We start from the raw sequence: 23,006 nt of genomic DNA, 5'->3' as shown, positions 1-23,006 counted from the left end.
TAAATAGGTGGCTTGGCTTAGATTTTTCTAATCATGTGATCCTCTATTCCTTCACAGTTGTTGAGAATTTTCTGTTTGTCTTGTATTTTCTTCTGAAAATTCCTAGCTGGCCTTTAGTCTGCATGTACCCTTAATGCAAGGAGACTTAAACAGTTTATTTTTCCAGGAAGAGCATTTTTCTCTGAAATTTTTACTGATGATTGCTGGATCTTGCCAATTAGTGTTTTTGAACAGGGAAAAGTCCCTATTTGCTCTGGGTAGTGTCAAAGGACTGTAAATGTGAATGAAACAAGTAAGGACCTTCCAGAGCCTCTTAGCTTCTTCCATTCCTCCCTCCCTCCCAATGTTAAGAATTTTCAGCCTAAAGGAAGGGATGAATTCTTTTTAAATGGATGGATTCTATGCTGCACTAGAGCACAGGCTGGGGAGCAACACAGACATCCTAGGGGTCTGTGTCACAGATTAATTCCTAAAATCACTGACAAACTAGTGTTGATATCTTTTCTTTGCTAGGAAACCTTTTGGGATCTTTAAATATCTACCATCTTGGTACAAAGTTGTATTTCTTTACTGGGCAAGGCAACGGAACAGATCGTGGACCACAGAACAAAACAAAATCAGAGAAAGGCAAGAAGTTGCAATCAGAAGCAGCAAAGGAGATGCGGGCTGGTTTTCCTGGATTAGTGGACATGTAATTCTAAATGCAGTCTGTACCACTGGGAGCCAGAGTATAAGCAGGGAATGAGGTCTAAATAATACAAACGACTAGCAAGAGAAACAGCAACTGTCTTCTCATGGAAATTAAATGAGAGTTCAGGCCTCCAGGGGCCAGGCGGATCTCTGAAACCAAGATCCTCACCTTTTATTGGCCATAAACTATTTCCCAAACTTCACACAATCTTTTGCTAGTAGCCAGCAATTGCTTAGACACTGCTTCCGGATGGAAGGGCGGCGCGCGTGCGCGCTGGGGGAGGGGGGGGGGACGGGGAGGGGGGAGGGGGGACGGGGGGTGGGCGGAGACGGGGCTAGCAGGACAGAAGGTCGGGAGAAATGTGTGCTAAACCTGATATTTCAGGTGTGGGAGAATCCCACCTCCGCCAAAACACACACAGCGCACAGGTGCCTGCGATTTCTGTTAGAGAACAGGGTTAAGATATAATATACCCTTGTGGGTAGATGACAGCCAGCGCCTTCAACACGCGCTGTATTTACAAGGAGAGAGCAGAGGGCACAGGGCGAGGGAGGGGAGGTGGCTGCGGAGACATTGCTGGGCTGCCTAGGGTCTTCCGGACCGTGGAGAATGCCCTGAGGTATATACATCCATGCATGTAGACATATTTCTTTTCTATTACTTTTATGTTTATATGTATATGCTTTTGGTTAACTACCTTGAGATCATCCCAATAAACTTATTACTACAGTCGGCACATTTTACTTGAGGAACTGCAGGTATGATGAGCAATCACGAAGCCTAGTGAGTGCCTTGTGCTCCTTGATTACGTAAAGACAGAGCTTCCTCATCTGCTTTTGCAAACCGCACCGCCCCTCACAGGGCAGGGAGGGTTCGCGCCATCCCCAGCCTTAGGAAGCCCAGCAGAAGGGAGACGGGGTGAGACAAGCCAGCCGGCGGGGGGGAGGGCTGAGCATGGGGGAGGGGCCGGGGGCGCGTTACCGAGCTGATGTGCTTCTGTGTCTCCTTGACGCGCTTCACTTCAGGCAGGTCTGGGATGGGGGTTCCTTGTCCAACCGCCTCCTTATACTTCACCTGCAGGTGTAAAAGTGGGAACGTGTGCATGCGTTTGATTAGTAGCCCCGCGATATGCGAAGTCGCAGTTTAAACAGCACAAAACCTATACTTAGGGGGAAGGGGGCCACATGCTGATACTGGGTCCGTGCCAAGGACACGGACATTTGGGCTCTCTCTGGTCTCTTTGGGGCTGGGGTCCACACTCAGACTGAAGCCCCTTCTCTTCCCTGGGGTCTCCCATGTCTTACAGCCACAGTTCGTTGGCCCAGGATGGACACACTCACATATACACACCCAGGAAGAGCCATTCTCTGACTCTCACAACTGCTACTTTCTTACAGGTGACAAGGAGTCTCTTCTTGACCAAACTTGAGTCAGGCTCCTCTGAACCTTCTTCCTAACTAGGCCTTGACCTTCAGACTTCCGAGACCATCTCTGCACCTCCCAATTTTAGCCAGAATCCTGCTAAGTCAGTTTAGCCAAAATCCCCCACCCTGGATGTCTCATCATCCTTGATATCTGATCAAATTCCTTAATGCCCTCCCCACCCAGTCCCCCAGGAGAAGTCTGATCACCTTGACCTGCCTCCAGCAAAAATCCTGGTAGGTCGGTTTAGGCAGAATCCCCCATTTACCCCCGATGTTTCTTCTGAGTAATTTTCCATCCACTGATCCTTTCCCCACACCCCGCCCTCCCCATCCTCCCATCCCTGTCCGTCCATCCCCGCCCCCATAAGTCCCTCCTTTCCCTTGTTGTATTCAGAATCGAGCTCAGCTCTATACTGAGATCTCTTTTCCCCTATATCGCAATTGTCCTGAATAAAAATCTTTTTTGTTGTTGTTGTTTTAACTGCTTAAACTACTGTCCAGCTCTGGTTTGCTTTGACACAGGGCTCTCCATTTTTTATATGTAACCAGCCCTCATGAAAACTGCCTCGGCACTGCATTATGAGATGACCCTTATTTTAGCAACTTAAGCTGCTTCTGGTGACAAAAGTCATGAGTGCAGCTCAGACATCAGTGTAAATCGTCAAAGGCGAGCAGAAAATTTTGAAAGTGAGTCCCCAGTGGCTGTCTTTACCGAGCTAATATGGTCCTGGGTTTGCTTCACTCTCATCATCTCAGGTGTCTTTCCAATCGCCGTTCCTGGTGAGACATCTTCTTTATATAAAACCTGGGCATTCAGAATTGGGACAGTGTTACACAGAAGAAAGGAAAACCCAGCAATTCCTGAAGAAAGACTAGGAAACTTGGCTTCTGTGAAAACAGAAGCCACTAGAGAATGTTCTTAGGCAAGTGCTGGAGTATCTGGACTGTCTTCTGCATCAGCGTCAATAACTCAAACCATGCATACAGCACACGTCTCAATTGCCAGATCTTGAGATTTCTTTTAAGATTATCATACTGTATTAATACATGATGAGAAAAACCAGAAAATGTCGATTAAAAAACCCTCCCATGTGAAACACAAAATCCATTAAAGAAATACAAAGTCAGTCAGTTATTTTGGGAAAGGATAATAAATCACAGTGTCAGAAAGAAATCCGTCTTCTGGAGCAAGACAACACATGTTACTGATCTGGGATTAAAAAAGTTAAAAAGAAAGAAAAGCTCCTTTGTTAGCAGATTTCAGTTGTTATTTCAAATGGTCTCTGGGGTGATGATTTTAGAGCAAAGTATGCGGAATTTTAACAAATAACTGCTAGCATTAACTGAGGAGGTTAGATGTTAATTGTCTGAATCAACGTACGGCTAGTATATTTTTAAAGAGGAGACTGATGTTATTAGGTTAGCATTAAATGGAAAATAAATAGTAAATATACCGAGCTGAAATTCTTTTGATTTTCTTTAACACGCAGTATTTCTGGCGTGTCTTGAACAACTGTAATTTTTCCTTTATTGTTTTTAAGGTCACACTGGTATTGAAGCTATGAAAAAAGAGCAAACATCTTGGTAAGAGTTCGACATTTTATATATTGTATTGTCCAATATTGTGTAAAGGAAGTTAAAACCTTATATTTTTAAAACAATTTCTACGCTACAATAATCATAGTCAGATAGCCAACGGGAATTTCTTTAATAAGAATTTTGTGAAGAAACTAAAATTTTAAAGCCCTAAAACTAGTTTTTAAAAAATATATATATATATATCTCTTGCCTAGAATTAATTTTGAAAAAGATGTCACCACCAATGGAAGATGGTGATAGTTCATATTCAGTGACAGGAAACCACCAACAAAGTGAGAGATGGGTCTTTCATACTGTGAGTCGGGATTGAGATATAAGGTTGAGCCCAGAGGAGACAGGAGCACACAGCTCCCGGGTGGTGGGGGGGGGGTGGGGGGAGGGGTGGAGGGCTGCTGCAGGTAGATATGCAAGCATGTGCGCCCAGAGGCTTCCTTCTGGCCCCACCTCATCCCAGGTACCAGTGAGCTGTGTCTTAGATTCAATAACAACTCACAAGGCTGAAGTTCTTTTGGTTCTCCCGGATCCTCTGCATCTCTGGGGTGTCCAAAACGGTCTCATAACATGACATGCACTTCTCTGCATCTTCCTTGTACTTTTTCTGGAAATAGATTCCAAGAAATAAGGATAGGGGATAACACAGGGATATGGGCCAATGGGACCTAAAATAGCCCTTCCTGCTCAGCAGAGGGGAAGTCCTTTATATTTTTTTTGACTATTTAAGGATGTTAGGGAGTTATAAAACAGAGCCCTCTGGGTCAGTGAGTGCCACGCCTTTTCTTTCTAGGAGAACTGAGCCCAGGCAATTAATAGGACCTATTGTCATGGCAAAGCTGGCAGAGGGAGGCCCCTGTGGACTGGTCCACACGAGGGAGGGTGACAGCCCCTGAGGTTCCTGGCAGGGACTTGGGGATGTCTACAGTGAACTGGATGGAGCCAGACTATTCAACAGGCAGGTGGAGAAAAGCAGGAGGGTTAAGAGCCATCAGCAAGGCCTCCTGAATGCCAGTCCTTGGTTGGTGATGAGGATATTTTCACTGAGCTGTGAGCAGGTGTGGTCCAGGCTCCTGGCCAGAGCTCCCAGGGTGGGACCAGGAAATCTACATTCCCAGGTGTTTACAAAGTATAGTCAGGTCAGGCAGCTACTGCTTTAGAACTCACTGATTAGGAGACAAGCAAAAATTCTAATTTGGGGCTACTCAAGTAAATTGCAGATTCCTGATCAGCAGTGAAGATTAAAACAAATGGGGGTATATCCTGGTGTATGAAGGACATCTTACTTTTCTTTATCTCTCTATTTGTAGGAAGATGGAGAGTTACCCATCATAAGAGGAATCAGGGTTAGATTGTGTGGTTAGTGTTGATGACATAATCTCAATCTTGTTAAAAAAATTGATAATCCAAATGTGGGCAGTCTACTTTGTTTCTTCCAGATTTGCACACAAATTTTACATCCACATTATGAGACTGATTCTTTAATTACGGGTGGTAACTCATGCCTGTCAGAATGGCTATCATCGAAAAGACAAGAGATAACAAATGCCGGTGAGGATGTGGAGAATAGTGCACTGTTGGTGGGATTGTAAACTGGTTTTGACACTATGAAAAACAGTATAGAGGATCCACAAAAAATTAAAAGCAGAACTACCATATGATCCAGAAATTCCACTTCTAGGAATATATCCAAAGGATTCGAAAACACTAACTTGAAAAGATACCCTCACTTTCATGTTCATAGCAGCATTATTTACAATAGGCAAGACATGGAAACAACCTAAGCATCTATCAGATGATGGATAAAAAAGTTGTGGTATATATGTACAATGGAATAAAAACTGAGAAAATCCTACCATTTGCGACAACATGGGTGGACCTTGAGGGCACTACATTAAGTGAGATAAGTCAGACAGAGAAAGACAAATACTGTATGATCTCACATATTTGTGGAATTTAAAATCAAAACAAACGCATAGAAAAGGTGATCAGATTTGTGGTTACCAGAGGCGGGAGATGAGGGTGAGGTGGAACTGGAGAAAGGTGGTCAAAAGTGACAAACTTCCAGTCATAAGATAAATAAGTACTAGGGATGCCATGTACAACACGACGACGACTACAGTGAACACAGCTCTAACACAGCTCGATGTTACATGTGAAAGGTGTTAAGAGAGTAAATCCTGAGAGTTCACATCACAGGGAAAAATTTTTTCTTTTTGTTTTGCTTTCTCTTTTTACTGTATCTCTATGAGATGACGGATGCTATCTAAACTTATGGAAGCAATCATTTCACAATAAATATAAGCCAAACCATTACACTGTACACTTTAAACTTATACAGTCATATATGTCAATTTTATCTCAATAAAACTGGAAAAATAAATTTTAAAAAATTATGGGTGGTACCATGTAAGAGTTCTTCAGTACCTTAAAATTCCCTCCTTTATTTAAATTCTGATACAGAAATCTCAACTCTAACTCAAACTTGCGTCATAGACGAACCCCTTCTTTTTCACTGGGAAAAATTGTGATTTGAAAGAATCTTCTTTGGTATTAATGGAAAGACGTGTTCTTCATGATTGGGGTCAATAAGTGATATTCTGATGAATGTCCTTACCTGGCTTGAAAGGTTCTTGACTTGTTGGGCATGAATGATCTCCGGAGTATCAACCACAGAAGTAAAATTGGCTTTTTCCATTTCTGCTGATTGCTTATACTTAATCTGCAAAAGGATATCCAATAGTTGGGTAAATGTTTACAATGTGCACATTTGTTGGCTTAGTTTGACTAAGAAGTGATTAATATTTATCCAAAAGGATTCATTCATTTGCTAGCCAACATTTTTTCCCTATTGTGTTAAAGAGTGAGATTCAGAAAGAAAGGTTGAGTCCTAGCTGTTGAAAGGCTTACTATCTAGTTGGGGGCGGGGCAGGGTGGTGTTGGGTAGGGTATGGGAAAGCAGAAGGAGAGAGATAATCAACAGATAGTAAGGCATCAATTGTTTACAGAAGAGCTAGGAGAAGGACAGATGAAAGCAGCCCTGGCAAAGGGCCCCTGATCCTTTCATCAGAATGTATTCCACCATGTGGATATTTAGGGATGCCACTATATGTGTTTAACTGTAACTGATCAACAAGTAAGACAACAGAAGGGCAACACTGTGTCCTTGTAATCACAGCTGCTTTTTTTGTTGAAAGACTGACATGGGAACAGTAACACTGACCTGACTGGCAATATCTGTAGCATTCCTGGCTCTGAGGAAGTCGGGAGTTTCATTGGCCATGGCATTCAGGCCTCTTCCTTTGACTTCCAGCTCCAGGTCTCTCTTATATTCTTTCTATAGTAGCATTAAAAAAAAAAAAAAAAAAAAAAAAAAAGTTACTTAACTCATGACTAGGTAATAAATGTGCAGAGTGAATACAGATCCACATAACATGCCACCTCAATTGCTGATGTCACCTTCACCTTTCCCTGTGGCAGGATGGAGTGGTGACAACAGCAGACCACTTTAGGAAACTTCTACCCATGCCAGGCCTCCTTTGGAATGCTTTTTAGCATTCTCTACTTAGAAAATTAAAGTATAAAAGCACACTTTAAATCTGGTTTGGTATGTAAAGGATTATACTTAGGTGCCCACCACTCCAGTGTGGTACCTTTATTTAAATGGGCACAACAAATGTATCAAGGTTAAATCAAATAATATTAGATAAATAACAGGTTACAATAGCCACTACAGAAACAGACTGTTATAATATCAACACATCCAAAATCGAGATATTTTATTTAATGGTTAATAATAATGTTGAATATGGAATCTGAAATTCAAAAACTCTCTTTTTATTGCTCTCTGGTTTTTTAATGCAACTTGGCTAAGAAGGAGAAGATGCTGGGTTGATTCTGTGCATGCAGTTGGCTGTGTGCCCACCTCATTGAGGATCTGAGTGGCATTCTTTGCTCTTAGCATGTCGGGCGTATCTTCCATTTCACTGAGACCCTTCCCACGGATGCTTTCCTCTAGATCTTTCTTGTACTCTTTCTATGGCACAAAATACAAGCAACAATGCTGACAAGAAAGCCTGGATTATTCCTCTTTGGTGAAGAGCCAAAACAAAACAAAAAATCCTTCTAATTTTAAAGAGTTACAGTTTAGTAAATAAAGATATGAATAAAGGCAGGGTATAAGCTTCATCAGTTACTATTCAATATCAAATAAGAAACTAGAAATTAATAGAATTCTGAGGTAAGCACATTTTATTAGGTATTCAATTAAAAAATTAGAAGAATTAACATGGGTAATAGATTAGGGGGTAGTACCAAACACATGTGAACCCAACTTGAAACCTGAAAAGTTAGGTGGTAGTGAAAATGGTAGAAGGAACATGTTGATGAGTGTCATTAGTGCAATTATTTGGATCAGGAGGGAAAGAAAAGACCAAATAGGCACTACCTCGCTGGCTATTTTGGTTGCATATTTGACATGTAATAAAGCTGGCGTGACCTCCAGGCCAATCAGGTTTCTGCCTTTAATGGACTCTTCATAATCTTTCTTATATTCTTTCTAAAGTGAGTAGGAAGGAAAGACAAGTTAAGAATGTTTATTACAATTTCTTTCTCAATCCTAGGAAGAAAATAATTACATTTTCCTTCTGTGTATGGCCTCTTAACTTGATCTTAGTTCTGCTAATGGTCACACATTTGAAACATGCCTGATTGTTCTGGAAATACTCTGTGTAGAGCAAATGGCCCAAGGAAACTCAGAGGCTGAGAAACTTTGGTGGCCTCTCATTCATCTGTTTGCCTCTGTGATGGGGGCTGGCCCTCTGAGAGTGGAAGGATGGATGTGCCACCAAGACTCTCAATCCACTGTCATCTCTCCTGATGACATTTTTCTGAAGGCAACAAAAGATTTTCCTTCTGAATTAGAAGTGACTCAAGGGGGAAAAAAAACAAAAATACCCCAGAGGAAGGGGAACCTGAGGGCACCAAATGCAAATTTGGCCTTTTTCATAATCATGACTATTATTTTAAGTCACTGAACAGATAAGGTGAATAATGTAGCACAGACAAGTTCTCAGGCTTTGCTCACTGTTGAGAGGAAGGGCCACGACCTCCCCCATCTCGTCTCCAATCCCTGGATGAGGCTGTCTTACTGGGAGGCTTGGAATAGATGTTGGAACTTGATTTTTGTCATTTTTAATTTTGACAGAATTTTACATTTATAGACGAGTATCAAGAATAGTACAAGGAACTCCCATAGCTGCTTTACCCAGATTCAGCAATTGTTTGAAATCCTTCAAATTTTTTCATTATTTGGCATTCTACACACCAGGAAGCTCCCCAAAATGTTACTTTTATTAAAAACCATTTATCTTTATGGTTGGAGATATACCCATGGAGGGGAGGCAAAAAGAAATCCAAAATAAGCCTGTTTCCCAATGAAAACAGACTTTCTAAGATTCAAAATAAGATTCATTCTTCTCTAGTATTGCTTAAAAATTAAAAGAATTATTTTAGATGCCTCTGCTTACATTTCTAAAATAGGAAATATGTCATGTTGACTTGATATTTTGATAAAAATCCTGATTAAAAGAAAAAATGTCTTCCTTTTTGGGACTGGAGGCTTCCTATTAAGAGAAGAGCAATCCAAAGCCAACAGTAGGTCTGCACAGAGAGAACTTTTCATTCAAAGAAAAATTTATGTTATGTTCAAAATAATTTGTTTCAGTGTTAGGAACAGTTTTCTGTGTTCTAATTCTATGAAAAGGATAGTTGAAATAAAACATATATGGTAAATGTTTACTATTCAGATCATTTCTTTTTATAATGGAGCCACAGGATTTGTGAGATGGAAAAGATTTTAGTCATCACATTTTAAAGAGTCCCGTCATCCACAACTTTGGGATAACAACAGGCTGGATACTTGTGTGGGTAGAGCTTGTTTTCATCAGCCTGATGGTATATTTGCTGTGTGGTGGGTTTGTGCAGGACTTACCCCACTCTGCATCTGCTGAGACTCTTTGGCAGTGATGTATGTTGGTGTTTCAAAGTCCAACATGGGCTTTCCTCGTTCCTTTTCATACTTTTCTTTGTATTTCACCTAGTTATGAAAAGCTTTATGAGATATGTCTTCTCTGGCCAATTTGTAGACAGACACCAGTTTAGCAATAGTATTTTTAATTGATACATTATGTCCAGTGAGTGGTATCTCATTGCCACTCAAAACAGTTTCCTGTTGTGATTCAGATCCAGTAGCTTTTTGTTTTGGCCTGGTGGGAGAACATCATTACTGTCTGCAAGGCATGGCCAGGATTTGTGTTCAATTCAAGAAGACAAAGGAATCACTGCAGAAGAATCAGCTAAGAGAAGCTTTGAGGCAAGAAAGTGCCTGGGGAAACCGCCCATAGATAAGGTTGGCCAAGATTTGATGTGTGTAGATGTGAACATTTTAGCCAGAGCCTCAGCCAATATTTCTGATAAAAATCTCCAGTTTTTCTTTCATAAGAACTTTTATGAGGGACCTGGGGTCTTGATTTAATAGATAATGCATACAGCTTTAATTATATATCAATAACTCAATTGAGGTCATAACTGGTCACATATTCAGTGCTGCCAATATAGATTGGTATAAAAATGAAATCCAGTTGACTAGTTGTTGACTGACTTACTGACAAACCTGTCATTCTCAAAAAGACCCCCAAGGCTATTTTACAAATACAATCTCCTTATCCTCATCACATGTGATCAGGAATGGGGGGAGCCTATAGATATTCCTAATTTACACAGGAGACATTGGAAGGCAGCTATGCTCACCACTATACCACCAACGCCCACTACACAGGAGACACTGAAAGACAGAGAGACAGAAGCCTGTGTCACGCAGCATCTTGATAGCAAAGCCCAATCTCAACTCTCTTGCTTGTGACAACACATTAAAATAGAGGCCTGGTCAACAGATGAATGGATAAAGAAGATGTGGCACATATATACAATGGAATATTACTCAGCCATAAAAAGGAATGAAACTGAGTTATTTGTAGTGAGGTGGATGGACCTAGAGACTGTCATACAGAGTGAAGTAAGTCAGAAAGAGAAAAACAAATACCGTATGCTAACACACATATATGGAATCTAAAGAAAAAGAAAAGAAAAAAAATGGTCAGAAGAACCTAGGGGCAAGACGGGAATAAAGATGCAGACCTATTAGAGAATGGACTTGAGGATACGGGGAGGGGGAAAGGTAAGCTGGGACAAAGTGAGACAGTGGCATGGACATATATACACTACCAAACGTAAAATAGATAGCTAGTGGGAAACAGCCACATAGCACAGGGAGATCAGCTCGGTGATTTGTGACCACCTGGAGGGGTGGGATAGGGAGGGTGGGAGGGAGGGAGATTGCAAGAGGGAAGAGATTTGGGGACATATGTATATGTATAACTGATTCACTTTGTTATAAAGCAGAAATTAACACACCATTGTAAAGCAATTATACTCTAATAAAGATGTTAAAAAAATTAAAAATAAATAAATAAATAAAAGGGATGATGTAGGTATTTTTAAATAAAATAAACACATTTTCAAAAATAAAATAAAATAAAATAAAATAGAGGCCCGGGATCATGGGCTGCTTTACAGATGACAGGAGAGCCTTTCTAGTAATTTAGACCTCTTGGTTAATGCGCAATGGGGGACCTAAATAGTGTTGAATTTGTGATATAGAAGGTCATGTGACAGCAAGCTCCTTCTCTAAGTTCTTTCCTCTGAGAATCTTAATTATTTTAGACATTTTGCAGTTTCTTCCACACCCAGAGACTAACTACTTCAGTGGTGACCTGAGCATATCACTCCTCTGCTCCAAAGGCTCCCTGTCATCCTTAGTAACATTTTCTAAGGGGTCCGTCTCCCCTGTGATGTAATCTTTATGTTACCAGTCCCTGTCGGCAACCTGAATAACACATAGTGCATGTCTATGCTCTATTTCTCCAACATATGTTGATACTGTTATCATTCATAACATAAACATCTGTTTCAACATGTTGCTAAATTCAAAGCCCCTAATATCTTTGGGTATTTTCTCAAGCAATGGTTACTACAACTATAACTACCATCCTTGGGGGGTAGGGGTGGAATCCATGAAAAATTTTGACATTGTAGAAGAATGTGCAGGAAAAAAGTCAGTCTTGGTCAACTTACTATACTCTGTAATTCTGTGGCCTCTTTTAGATGAAGCTGCTCCAGATTGTCGGGTATTGTGTGGTAGTGGCCTTTACTCTTCTCATAGTTCTTCTTGTACTGGTACTGAGGGGAAGGTGGCAAAAAAGGCACATTGATGGCAAAGCTGCTCAGCATTCTTATTTTTCCTCTTTACATTAGATATTTACACAGCAACAGCACCAAGACCAAATTAAAATTAGCAAACACTACATAGGGGGGTTAAGAAAATGTTTCAAAAGGATGAAGATCCACATTCAGTATTGTCAGTTAATACAAGGATGTAAACACTTAGGTTATATGGCTTATTCAAAGTAGGTTTTAAGATGCAAAGTTAAAAGTGAAAGAAACTATTCCAAATGGTAAGTCTATGTTTTTAGAAGGGGGAAAGGGAGTGGTTAATTGAAAAAAAGTTTAAATAGTCCCAAAATAGAAGCATTTTTATATTCTGAGAGGTGTTATAGTCAGTGGAGAACTGGTAGATTAATGTTGTAATTTGGAAGAATGCACTCAGAGAACAGGAGAGCTTTCTAATAAATATAGTGCCTCAGTAGCAGAGAAGGAGATGCAAGTGACCTCAGAGAAGGAATTTAGTTGCAAATGGGTGAAACAAGCTGTTTCTGGAGCAAATGATTGAGCTTACAGAACTGGCGAGTTGGCTTGTATTCAAGACATGATTCATTATCAAAGATTCCTTCATGTCAGTCACAGGTTTGTGAAGTTTCTTCAAGTCAGCCTTATACTTAACCTGTACAACAGTAAGGGAAAAAAGGAAATCACATAAATAGGAAATGGAAAATGGTATTAATGGAAACCATAATAAGATGTCCCATCCTGAAACAAATGCTGGGGATGGCGGTGAAAAACCATACCTCATTCACAATAGCCAGAAAGTGGAAACAATTCAAGTGTCCATCGACAGACGAAGGGATAAACACAATGCGATGTAAACATACAATGGACTATTATTCAACCATAAGAAGGAATGAAGTTCTGACACATGCTACAGAATGGATGAACCTTGAAAACATGATGCTAAATGCAGTAAGCCAGACAAAAAAAAGGACAAATACTGTATGACTCCACTTACATGAAATCTCTAATAGGCAGATTCATAGGGACAGAAAGTAGATTAGAGGTTACCAGGGATTGGTGGGAGGGGGAAATGGAGAGTTATTGCTTAATAGTTATAGAGTTTGTGTTTGGGGTGATGAAAAAGTTTTGGAAATAATAGTGCTAGTTGGACAACATTGCGAATGTAATTAATGCCACTGAATTACATATTTAAAAATAGTTAAAATGGCAAATTTCACGTTATATATTTTACCACAGTTAAACAAACACATACCTCACTTGTGAGATTATTAGCATCTTTCATGATTTTGAAGAGCTGGCTGTCTCTTGGATTGTATTTTGGTCTCTTGCCCTTCTCTTTGTTGAAATTTTCTCGGTATTTAATCTAACAGCAAATGCAAAAATCCAAATTATTCCTGAGCATCAATTAATTTGAAGACTGAGGAATGGAGGAAATGTAAATGCAAAAGAGTATGTGCTACACATAAAGGGGTCATATAATTTATTATCCAAATTAGGACACTTTTAAGAGTAAAAGTGACCACTATTAATAATTATGTTGGGACAACAGGCAATTGAGAATAAGATCAAGTGATATAGTATTTGTTTTGCTCATTTTTATATTATCCAGAGGTATGAAAGATATTCACCTTTTTTTGATGCAGAATAAAAATGCATGGGAAAGGCTTCAGGCTAAATTCAGAGAAGTGATCTAATATATTTGATTCAGAGCATTTTGGTCCTCCTAACTAGCAAAACCAAAAACACTTTAGGTCTATTGCCAGGAGCTCCAAGAGGCTTTAATAAATGATCAAGAAGGGTGAGAAGTAAGGACTCTAAATCGAAATCAGGAGATTTATTGTTATGTACTTTGGCTACATCATTTTAATTTTTTTTTAATTGGCAAAAAAATTGGCATAACTTCTGAGTAAAAGCAGCACAGAATTTGTGGGTTAATGGTTTCGGTATAATTTCAGGCTAGAAGGAAAGAAGTGAGATAACTTTAGCATAATGAGAAAAATAAGATTAAATATACTTGCAGGATACATAAAAGTAAGAATACACAAAGGACAAAATAACTTCAATTTAAAAAATAAGCGCAATGCCTGGCACTAATATTTGCTCAATAAATGTGATCTGATTGAAGAAAGAAAGAGACAGTCATAATGCCTAGGTAAAATAGCTAAAGATGACGATTTACTTATAGGGATATTCAACAGAATAAACTGAAAGTGACAGAAACATTTCCTTATTGAAAAACAGACTAATGCCTTTGTCACTAGGATTAATCCAGAAGTAGAACTCTACTAGTTACTCACTCTAGGAATAAAGAAAAATGAGCAATTTCTAGAAGTTAGCCAGCTAAAAGGGCAATATTTGATGCTCCGGGACACCTAGAGTTTCTGTTATTGGTAAGATGAAAGACGCGCTCATTCAAAGTTAGCACACCAGGATCTGGTCACCAGGTATTTCACGCTGTAGGCATTTAAAATCAGTACCCCTCATGCTTCATCACTTTACTTCCCCACAACTTTACACATCCAGCAGAACAGGAACAAAAGGAGACCACTCAAATGCTAAGAACAATGAAATCTGCCACATCGGAGAAAAAGCATTCACAGTGCTGAGACTCATTTATTTTGAATAAATCTCCAGTGGAAATGTGTAGACAAAATAAGCATGCAGAACAGTACAGCATGATGCAGGCACACTGAGTCAGACACACAATGGAGGAAGCAGAAAACATAATAGAAAAACACAATGTGAATAAATGCTACAAGGGCTCTTCTCTGAAAGGAAATTCACTCCCCAAATAAAGAAATGCAAAGCCTGCTAAGGAAAGTCAGAGGTGGTGAGTTGTCTGAACCAAGAGAAAACTTTTCCTAAGGATACAGAAACCCATAAGACTAGGGCCGATCCCAAGAGCAGTGAAACACAGAAAAAGCAAAGTAAACTAGATGTGCAGAGTCAGACTGGGGAAGGAAAGATGCAAAGGCCCATTTCTGATGAGAATAAAATCCATTTCTTTTAGAAGAATGCTAAAAATCCTCTATCTTTTAGAAAATAACTCATTTCTGAGAAAATATTTGAAGAGCAGCTTTCTACTGGTCTCATTTCAGTTCTTTTCTGTTAATTTTAAGTAGATTTAAATTTCTAACTTTTTAATTAAAAAAAAAGAAGTTGTGCCTCCTCTTTCCACAAGAAGGCCCCAAGCAAGTTTAGGTGAGCACAAGTGCTGCTGGGAATCTGAGCCAACACGTTCGACCTTCCTTTTTGACTGGATCTTAAGAACTACTATATTTTGCACGATAAGGACACACATCAGATTCAGGACTCCAAGAATTCTCAGAAAGGTGCGGGATGAGGCAGGAAGTACAGTAAAACCACATTCACGTGGCACATGGAATGGAAAAGGCCTCTTTTTCTTGTTGACCAGGGAAGTGAGAGGCAACCACGCAATGCGGTGTATCAGCAAACGGCAGTCCCAGTGTCCGTTACCCCAAAGGGCTCAGAGAGTGTGAGAAAATGGTTTCCGACCAATTATTCTTTCAAAGTTCAATTACATTGAAAGATCTAACATCCAGTTGTTCTGCTCCTTTTCAGGGACTTGAACTGTATATTGGCGCTTCTAAAGACTGAAGAGCAGGTCCAAGAATTAGAACATGTCGTGCCACTGAGACTGTAAAACAGGGTGAAAGCTATGAGTGAACACATTTTGAGCAGTGTATACTGTTGATTCAGAGTATGTCTGAACTGAGAGACTGTATTAAATACCAGTCTTAAATGTATTAAACACCAGCAATGGTAACCAGCAGAGGCTTTCTTTGTGTGGTTGCAGATGAGATTCTCAGTCTGTTTTCACCTTTTGATTGGTGTCAGCAGCCTAAAGAAGTTAGGAGGCCATCTCCAAATCTACTCTACCTTCCTATTCCAAAGGCATGTTCCAGAGGGAAAGTTTCATGCAGGAAAAGACAGGTGTGTGCAAAAGTATATCCTTTGACAAATTTCCACAGCATTCTACACGTTCCAACACAAAACCAACAGAAAAGAGTGCGACTTGGTCAGTCCCCTGACCAAGGCTAAGAAGACAGGCGAGAGAAAGAGGAAGACAGATATATGGAATCACTGGTGCCAGTCTTACATCACTGATGAGCACATTAGTTTTCTTAAGCTGCCTCATCATAGGGGTGTCATAAGATGCGGCGCCGTGCCCGTACCCTCTCCTTTGGCCTTTGACGTATTCCGCCTAGAGTACCAGCAAGACAGCAAAGTCACAACGGGGAGGGCCCACACAGAGGGGAAGTCTCCTTGGACCAGGGGCCACACCATGAAGCTGTCAATCCTGAGGCAAGCCTTTCCCAGGAAGTAAACCCAGGAAAGGGAGCTCATAAAACGATCTGGTTGGGACTCTTTCTCCACATCATAGGATTCACTTGGGGTTAGAAATACAGGCCTCTCTATTTGTAAAACCAGCAAAGTCTTCAAAATTTCAACTTGTTTTTAACTTGCTAATGGTATGACCTTGGAGATTTAAAAACATATTAAAAATTTTTACATTGAAAAGTTCATGTTACATTTCATTATTCTTAGAGATTCCACTGTATCTTGCTGGTGATTTCATATCTTGGTTTCGAGTACTTATACAATTCCATTAACTTGTAATAAAAATACCGCACAGGAGTTTTAAATTCAAAAACTTTTTAAAAATAGTATTTGCTTGTCATCAGTCATCTGAACTTTTTGTCTCCTCATAATTCCCTCCTGTTTTGTCACTTGATGTTACTACTTGTATCTTCCAAAAGATTGGGATCCCACGTTTGGCATTGCTGAAAGTCATACATACAACCACCAAAGGTATCCTAAACGTATTTCTTCAAACAAATACTTGAGAAAACAGACAATGAAAAGAAGGTAGGATCTCTGAATTGGAGAAAAAATAAGATATTCCTGAGCTCGTCTTTTGGAACTAAAACTTGGTCTCTGAAAGATCTGGTGGTTGATCCTGAGGTCTCTGATCTAAAGTCGGAAAACTTGTCATAACTCAGGAGTATTCTAGATAATTGGTCTCACAAGGGAAATTAGGTAATGGGGCAATCAAGTTTGGACACATTTCTAAGTCCATCTACTCAATAATATGAAATCTGCTAGAATTAGGCATTCCCCCTCAGCTCCCTGCGCATACCTCGATCAAACACTTACAACCCCAAACTGTAATTATTTAGCCATAGACATATAGTCTGAGGACATCTACTGCCTCTAGTTTCTAGCCCAGGCATTCAATATATGTTTGCTGAATGAAAAAATAAAAGTGACTGCATCTGATATAACTTTTCAAAGCTTTTCGTGATATAATTTTCAAAGCTCTGGAGTGCTGCAGTATCTCTCTGGTTGCTAATACTGCACTTTCATTCTGGGAATCACTTCTTCCTGCAAGGTCTTTAAACATCTCCTCACATCAGAGCTGCTGCTTGCCCATCTGTTTTACCTGGCTGCTCAGCTTGGCTGCCTTCTTGGCCATCTCAATGTCTGGGCGACCAAGCATGCTTAGCCCGTGGCTGCCTTCCTTGCGGTGCTTGGCTCTGTACTCCACCTGCATCAAAGAAAAGCAGAATGGGCAACACATTCTAGGTGGCCAGTGACCACCAACTACTTGTTTGCAGTGACCACTGGGGACTGGGTACCTTCTAAACACACCCTTACCTCGCTGGCCTGTTTGGCTGCCTGCGTGGCCTTCTTGATGTCTGGCCGATCGGCCACTGTTGTGTAATGCAGGTTTTCTTTAGCATCTTTTTTGTAAGCGACCTTTATTTGGAGAAAGAAAACATTTGCTCACTTGAGAGATACGCTATCTTTCTGAAAGGAACCTTTTATTAAAACCAAATCAACCCCACTATCGTATTTTTTAGACCACCAGATATAGAAATTAGGGTGACCACTCACTGGACCCAGCCCAGCATATACCAATGTGGGATCCACCAGCTCAAGTGGCCCCCTGAGAGTGAGAGGAGAAACTTACATTACTCTGCTTCTTGGCCACCTCCATAGCGTGTTTCACCTCTGGGGGCTCCAGCATGATGGAGTAGTTGGATTTTCCTTTCTCCTTGACAAACTTCTCCTTGTAATTTGTCTAAAAAGAGCCAGAATTACTTATGTGAGCAGAGGAAGCTGGGAACAGAATTGTTTTACTTGAAGAACTATGAGAAGATCTCGAGGAAAATCCGTGGCTCTCCATTTTGGTGCCATTTTGGAACTGGGGTCTCTGATACATATTCTAGTTCTTCCCTGTCATTTCTGTCCTGGAACCTGACATTGAACCACACACCAATCTTTGGAGAACTGATGACAAACAAATTAAACTCTTTCATTTACCATTTCTACCTTTTTAAAATAAATGGAACCACACAGGGCTCATAAAATACAATACCATGATTATTAAAGCATTATCCGTAAGGATGTAGTGGGCAGAGATTACTGAGACATGAAGAGGTGACTTTACTTCTCTAAAATTGTTCAGCAGTTTAAGGAGAGGGGAGATGATGGGAGAGGCTGATCTTTACCATCAGTGCTCCCTCCCTTTATTACCACTAGGTTAGTGACATCTTATATTGCTAGACAATACATCCTATGGCCAAACCCACATCTGCCACAGTTGCCGTAATTGGAAAGCCAATAAATATTGAGTTGTCTTTTAAACCAGCGTTCAAAATTCACATATAGGTACTGATGGTAAGAGTGAAGTAACGTAAAGGAAAGTGTAAGCAAAAATGCGGCTTACAGTCTTTTGCTGGATTCTAAGGTAAAGTGCCATTTCTGCTGCCAAGAGTCCTGGGGCTGGTCACTTACATCACTGACGTTCCTGGTCACTTCCTTGACATGAATGGTGTCCCGCGTCTCCGGCAGTGTTGTGTATGAGCCCTGAGCCAAGTGCTTCTTCACATGCCGCTTGTACTTGTTCTGAGGCAAAGCACAGAAAGCTTGTTTAAATGCCTGCCTGGGGCATCAGCCCAAGATGGAAGGCGAGCCTATGGGTTGCTGGAGGGTTACCTCAGACACCAGATTGCTGACTGCCTTTGCCAGGAGGATCTGAGGCGTATCGGGCACGGCATGGCAGGTTCCTCTTTCCTTGACATGTTTCTGTTTGTATTTCAGCTGCAGGGGTGAAAAAGAGCATTTCTTCAGCTCCTCTGAGTCTCCTGCATATTTTTATTAAGCTCCCAAGTTACTAAATAGAGCTGGGAGAATAGCATCATTGACGGAGTAGAATCATTAAACTCAGTAAAAGATCTGATGCTTGGAAATCTTGGGAAATATCAAAAAAGGATTTTCTTTATCTCATGCAAGTTGAGGCTTTAATAACAATCAGAATGAATCTTACGATGAATCTTTATACATACAGCCTTAGTTCACAGCACTTTCAAATATGTCATTGGACCTTCCTGCAAACCCTGGGAGGCATTATTATTCCTCCTTTCCAGATGAGGAAACACAGGAAGCATAGGAAGCGTATGACCCCACAGAAATGAATACGTTTCCTTATAGAGTCCAACCAGGCCTTCAGAGTCCCCACTGCGGCGTGTGGATTATCTTGAGGTGCAGTATAGATCAGGAGCGGCCACCTGGCTGTAACAGCTTCCCACTGCTGCCGCTCTGCTCTGCCAAGTCACTGGTGTTGACCGTGGGCAGCAGCCTCCTCTATCCCGCGCGCCCCTGGGCACTGGGCTGCAGAAGACAGCCCTGAGTGAGGTTAGGCCTCTTGGAAGGGACTGAATACTTACATCACTTTCTATTATAGAATTCTTCAGGGCCAGCACCATGTCTTTATCATCAGTGACAGAAAGCTTGCAACCCTTGAGGAACTCCCGGTCCAGCTTGTATTCAAACTGTAACAGAAGAAAGACAGAGGAAGATGGGAAAGGGTGACAGGCACAGGAGGAAGCTGGTATTTGGTTAAATTTGCAGGGAGTCCCCTCCTTAAGGGCACTATGGGGATTTGCCACCAGGATGGGGGCAGGGGCTTCTTGGCTGGGCCCACTGCAAGCTGGGCTCCTCCTTTCCAGCCCCGACGCCAGGACAAAGCCCTCCTGGTCCTCCCCCGCCTCCCTCAGGACTCTGAGCCATTAGTGTTTGGGCCCAGCCATGGGAGACCAGGCTCTGTGGCCAGGTCTGCTTCCTGAGCTTGCCTTCCACGCCTTACAACCCTCCTGTCCTTGGATCTCAAATGAGCTAAGGTTAACAGCTGTGACAGTGGTTATTATGAATAAAGATTAATTTTTCTGTCTCAGGTATGTCATGCAGTTCTGACTGCCTCTCTTATCTCACATCGCTTTGCTGTAGGGATGACTTGGCGGCCTGGATGAAGTCCGGTCGGTCAGGGATCCATCTCCAGTGGGCTTTGTTGGCTTCATACTGCTTCTTGTAATCCAGCTGTTTTTAACAAGACAAAAACAAGTCACTTCATTCAGTGGCCTGAATTCACAACCGCACACGTGGCACAGAGGGACTCATCTTGCATCTTAACATATAACAAGTCATGGTTCTTTATGCAAGAGAGAGCCCCAAGTAAAATTTCTGTACAATGGATGCAACTAGTTGGCCACACAAGTTGTCCTCTTGTGGGACCCTTTGGCCTCAAAATAGGGGCTAAAATTTTTAAAGGCTCCTGGCGAAACGATTCTTCAAACTCACTCTGCCAGCGCAGTCTAATCATTTTCAGAGTCAAGTACTTTTAATTTCTAACTAAATTCAGATTTTTTAAAAAAGTATTAAACACTTGCAGTATTTACTTCATGCCAGGCACTTTTGAAAGTGCCATATATATATATATATATAAACTCATTTACTCTTTATCACAACTATATGAAATCAGCAGCTGAGGAACTGCCTAGAAGGGCTAAGTAAGCTGCCCAGGTGAGACAGCTAGTGAACAGTGGAGCTGGGTTTCAAACCTGGGCAGCCAGGCATCAGAGGTGCTTGTGGACTTGCTAGACTTGCATCTGAGCTGGAGAACTGGCTGCCTTGGGCTGAATCTGAGGCACAGAAGTGAGTGTCCTTGGGAAGAGCCCTCATCATCAGGCACATTTCTTTCCTCACTCTTTTTCCTTCTCCTTTTTTTGGTCAAGGTATAATCGATATACAATAAGATAAACATGTTTTATAAGTTAAAAATGGATCCAACTTTTCCCCATTCTATTGTGAAAATTTTCAAATGCATGAGGAGTTGCATGAATCTTACAGAGAATACCCATACACCCAGCACCTAGATTCTACAACGTACATTTTACTGCATTTGCTTTGTCCCACATCAATCCTGCTACCCGTCCCTCTGTCCATCCTCAGGACACCTGTACGCTACCTGCCAGTCCCTAAAGGCATTTTCAGTTTGCTGGCCCTAATAAATGTAAGTTCTCTGTAGCACTAGTAGGCACTAGTTGGGTTTTATAATATTTCATTATATAACCACTTATATATTTTTAAGAAGTCGATACTCATTTAAATGCACAAAAGTGTTTCTGTGGTTGAGGCTTGAAGATGCCCCATCACAAAGAAATGAGTCAGCGCAGGGAGATGTGAACAGGAGGGAGGTCTAGGCCAACTCCTGACAGCACCAAGCAGCTCAAGTGTTCTCTTTTTTTTTTTTCAGGAGAAGTAGGCTCTAGAGTTTGTGGCAGGAGAAGAACATGGAGACCGGAGACACTGTCGAAAATGTAACCTTCATTTCAGAATTAAATCCCCCATTTTTCAGCATCCTAACATGGAGGCTGAGCGGGTATAACATCCATGGGCCGTCCTTGCTCTTCCCCACTCTCCTTTGTGAGAACCATGGGCAGCACTTAGAGGTCAGTGTTATCACTCATGCTCTGAGGGGCCAACCCCTGATCTGGACTCACTAGAGCTCAATCACCTGAAAAGATGTCAAAAGAGGCCATGTGCCCTACAGAAGCTGATGAACCCCTATTAGGCTTGGGGACGTTTCTGGAACTTACATTGGTGTTGACTTTGTAGGCATCCTTGGCTGCTTTGATATGAACAGCATCAGGCTCAATAGTACAGTTGGACTTAGTTCTCTGGTAAACTTCTTTGTATTTCAGCTGTGGGAGGAAACACAGGTCAATTTTTTTTTTTATAGCAGCCCACAAGTATCTTAAAAAACAAGAAATTAAAACCATAATATAGTACATGATACTCCTTAAGACTGAATCAGTCTGTTGTGAAGAAAGGATGCAGACATGCAGCTATGTGACACGCACCATCCTGTCTCAGATCTTAAAACCAACTCCCCAGGACACATTGTGTATGTTCACCAGTGTCACCATAGAATTTATGTCCTCTGAGCTTGTGCTGAAAGGGGCAGCTGGACAGCTATCCAAGTGTGTTCTCCTGTCCCCAAATCAGAGACTCCTGAGTTCAGAACCTCTTGAAAACTGTTGATGGAAGAGAAGCCTTCCCCCATTGGCTCACCCAGATGGGATCAGGCTTGCCCTCCTTCCATGCCCCTACAGTTGTAGCTGCTATCATGTCGTGTTATAATTATCTGTCTATTCTTTCCATTGAGCTGAATCCCTTGCGGGCAAAGATTGTGCATCATTCATCACCTCATTCCTAGCATCAGGCACTTAGGAACCCAATAAATATTTGATGAATGAATGAACTGATGGATGAATGCTGTCGTCACTACTGTCATTGCTAGAGCCATCGCTGGTAAGTTTGGGCACGTGTGGGTTTGAATGGGAGGAGGAGAAAAGGGAAGGCTTAGCCTCTTTGAGCCCAACTGCTCATTTTTTCATGTCTAGCCTGGAATTTCTAGCTTCACCCACTTTTGCTCCTTTTAAATTTCAGGGCCCTGGGACTCCATCTGGGACTTCTCACTAGTTATTGCGGAAGGATCTTAGGTCTTACTGTGACTGAGTAAAACTGTTCTACGGAAGCCATAGTAGCACTTACTAAACTTGCCTGATCATAAGAATCACAATTTTCTGTGCTTCACCATAGATGTAGTAAATCAGTAGCTTTAGGGG

At 41.2% G+C, this 23,006-nt stretch overlaps 1 protein-coding gene across 31 annotated transcripts in view; it reads right to left on the bottom strand.

Moving 5' to 3' along the window:
- The window catches only part of NEB (nebulin), a 216,213-nt gene that overhangs the window by 16,436 nt on the left and 176,771 nt on the right, over positions 1 to 23,006 (bottom strand). For all 31 annotated transcript variants that reach the window (XM_082395693.1, XM_082395706.1, XM_082395682.1 and 28 more), the window contains 20 exons: positions 21,975 to 22,079; positions 20,311 to 20,415; positions 19,767 to 19,871; positions 19,036 to 19,140; positions 18,835 to 18,945; positions 18,008 to 18,118; positions 17,692 to 17,793; positions 17,477 to 17,581; positions 13,265 to 13,375; positions 12,560 to 12,664; positions 11,899 to 12,003; positions 9,698 to 9,802; positions 8,153 to 8,263; positions 7,631 to 7,741; positions 6,929 to 7,042; positions 6,323 to 6,427; positions 4,208 to 4,312; positions 3,570 to 3,674; positions 2,828 to 2,920; positions 1,673 to 1,765 (listed from right to left, as the gene is read on the bottom strand). In XM_082395693.1, coding sequence (XP_082251819.1) covers positions 1,673 to 1,765; positions 2,828 to 2,920; positions 3,570 to 3,674; positions 4,208 to 4,312; positions 6,323 to 6,427; positions 6,929 to 7,042; positions 7,631 to 7,741; positions 8,153 to 8,263; positions 9,698 to 9,802; positions 11,899 to 12,003; positions 12,560 to 12,664; positions 13,265 to 13,375; positions 17,477 to 17,581; positions 17,692 to 17,793; positions 18,008 to 18,118; positions 18,835 to 18,945; positions 19,036 to 19,140; positions 19,767 to 19,871; positions 20,311 to 20,415; positions 21,975 to 22,079 — 2,112 coding nt within the window. The remainder of the gene's footprint in view (positions 1 to 1,672; positions 1,766 to 2,827; positions 2,921 to 3,569; positions 3,675 to 4,207; positions 4,313 to 6,322; positions 6,428 to 6,928; positions 7,043 to 7,630; positions 7,742 to 8,152; positions 8,264 to 9,697; positions 9,803 to 11,898; positions 12,004 to 12,559; positions 12,665 to 13,264; positions 13,376 to 17,476; positions 17,582 to 17,691; positions 17,794 to 18,007; positions 18,119 to 18,834; positions 18,946 to 19,035; positions 19,141 to 19,766; positions 19,872 to 20,310; positions 20,416 to 21,974; positions 22,080 to 23,006) is intronic.

The sequence above is a fragment of the Balaenoptera borealis genome (assembly GCF_965194805.1).
Source record: "Balaenoptera borealis genome assembly, chromosome: 6".
In the NCBI taxonomy this organism is placed as follows: Eukaryota; Metazoa; Chordata; class Mammalia; order Artiodactyla; family Balaenopteridae; genus Balaenoptera; species Balaenoptera borealis.
Note: the sequence above shows the minus strand (reverse complement) of the source record. Positions and strands in the feature narration are given on the sequence as shown.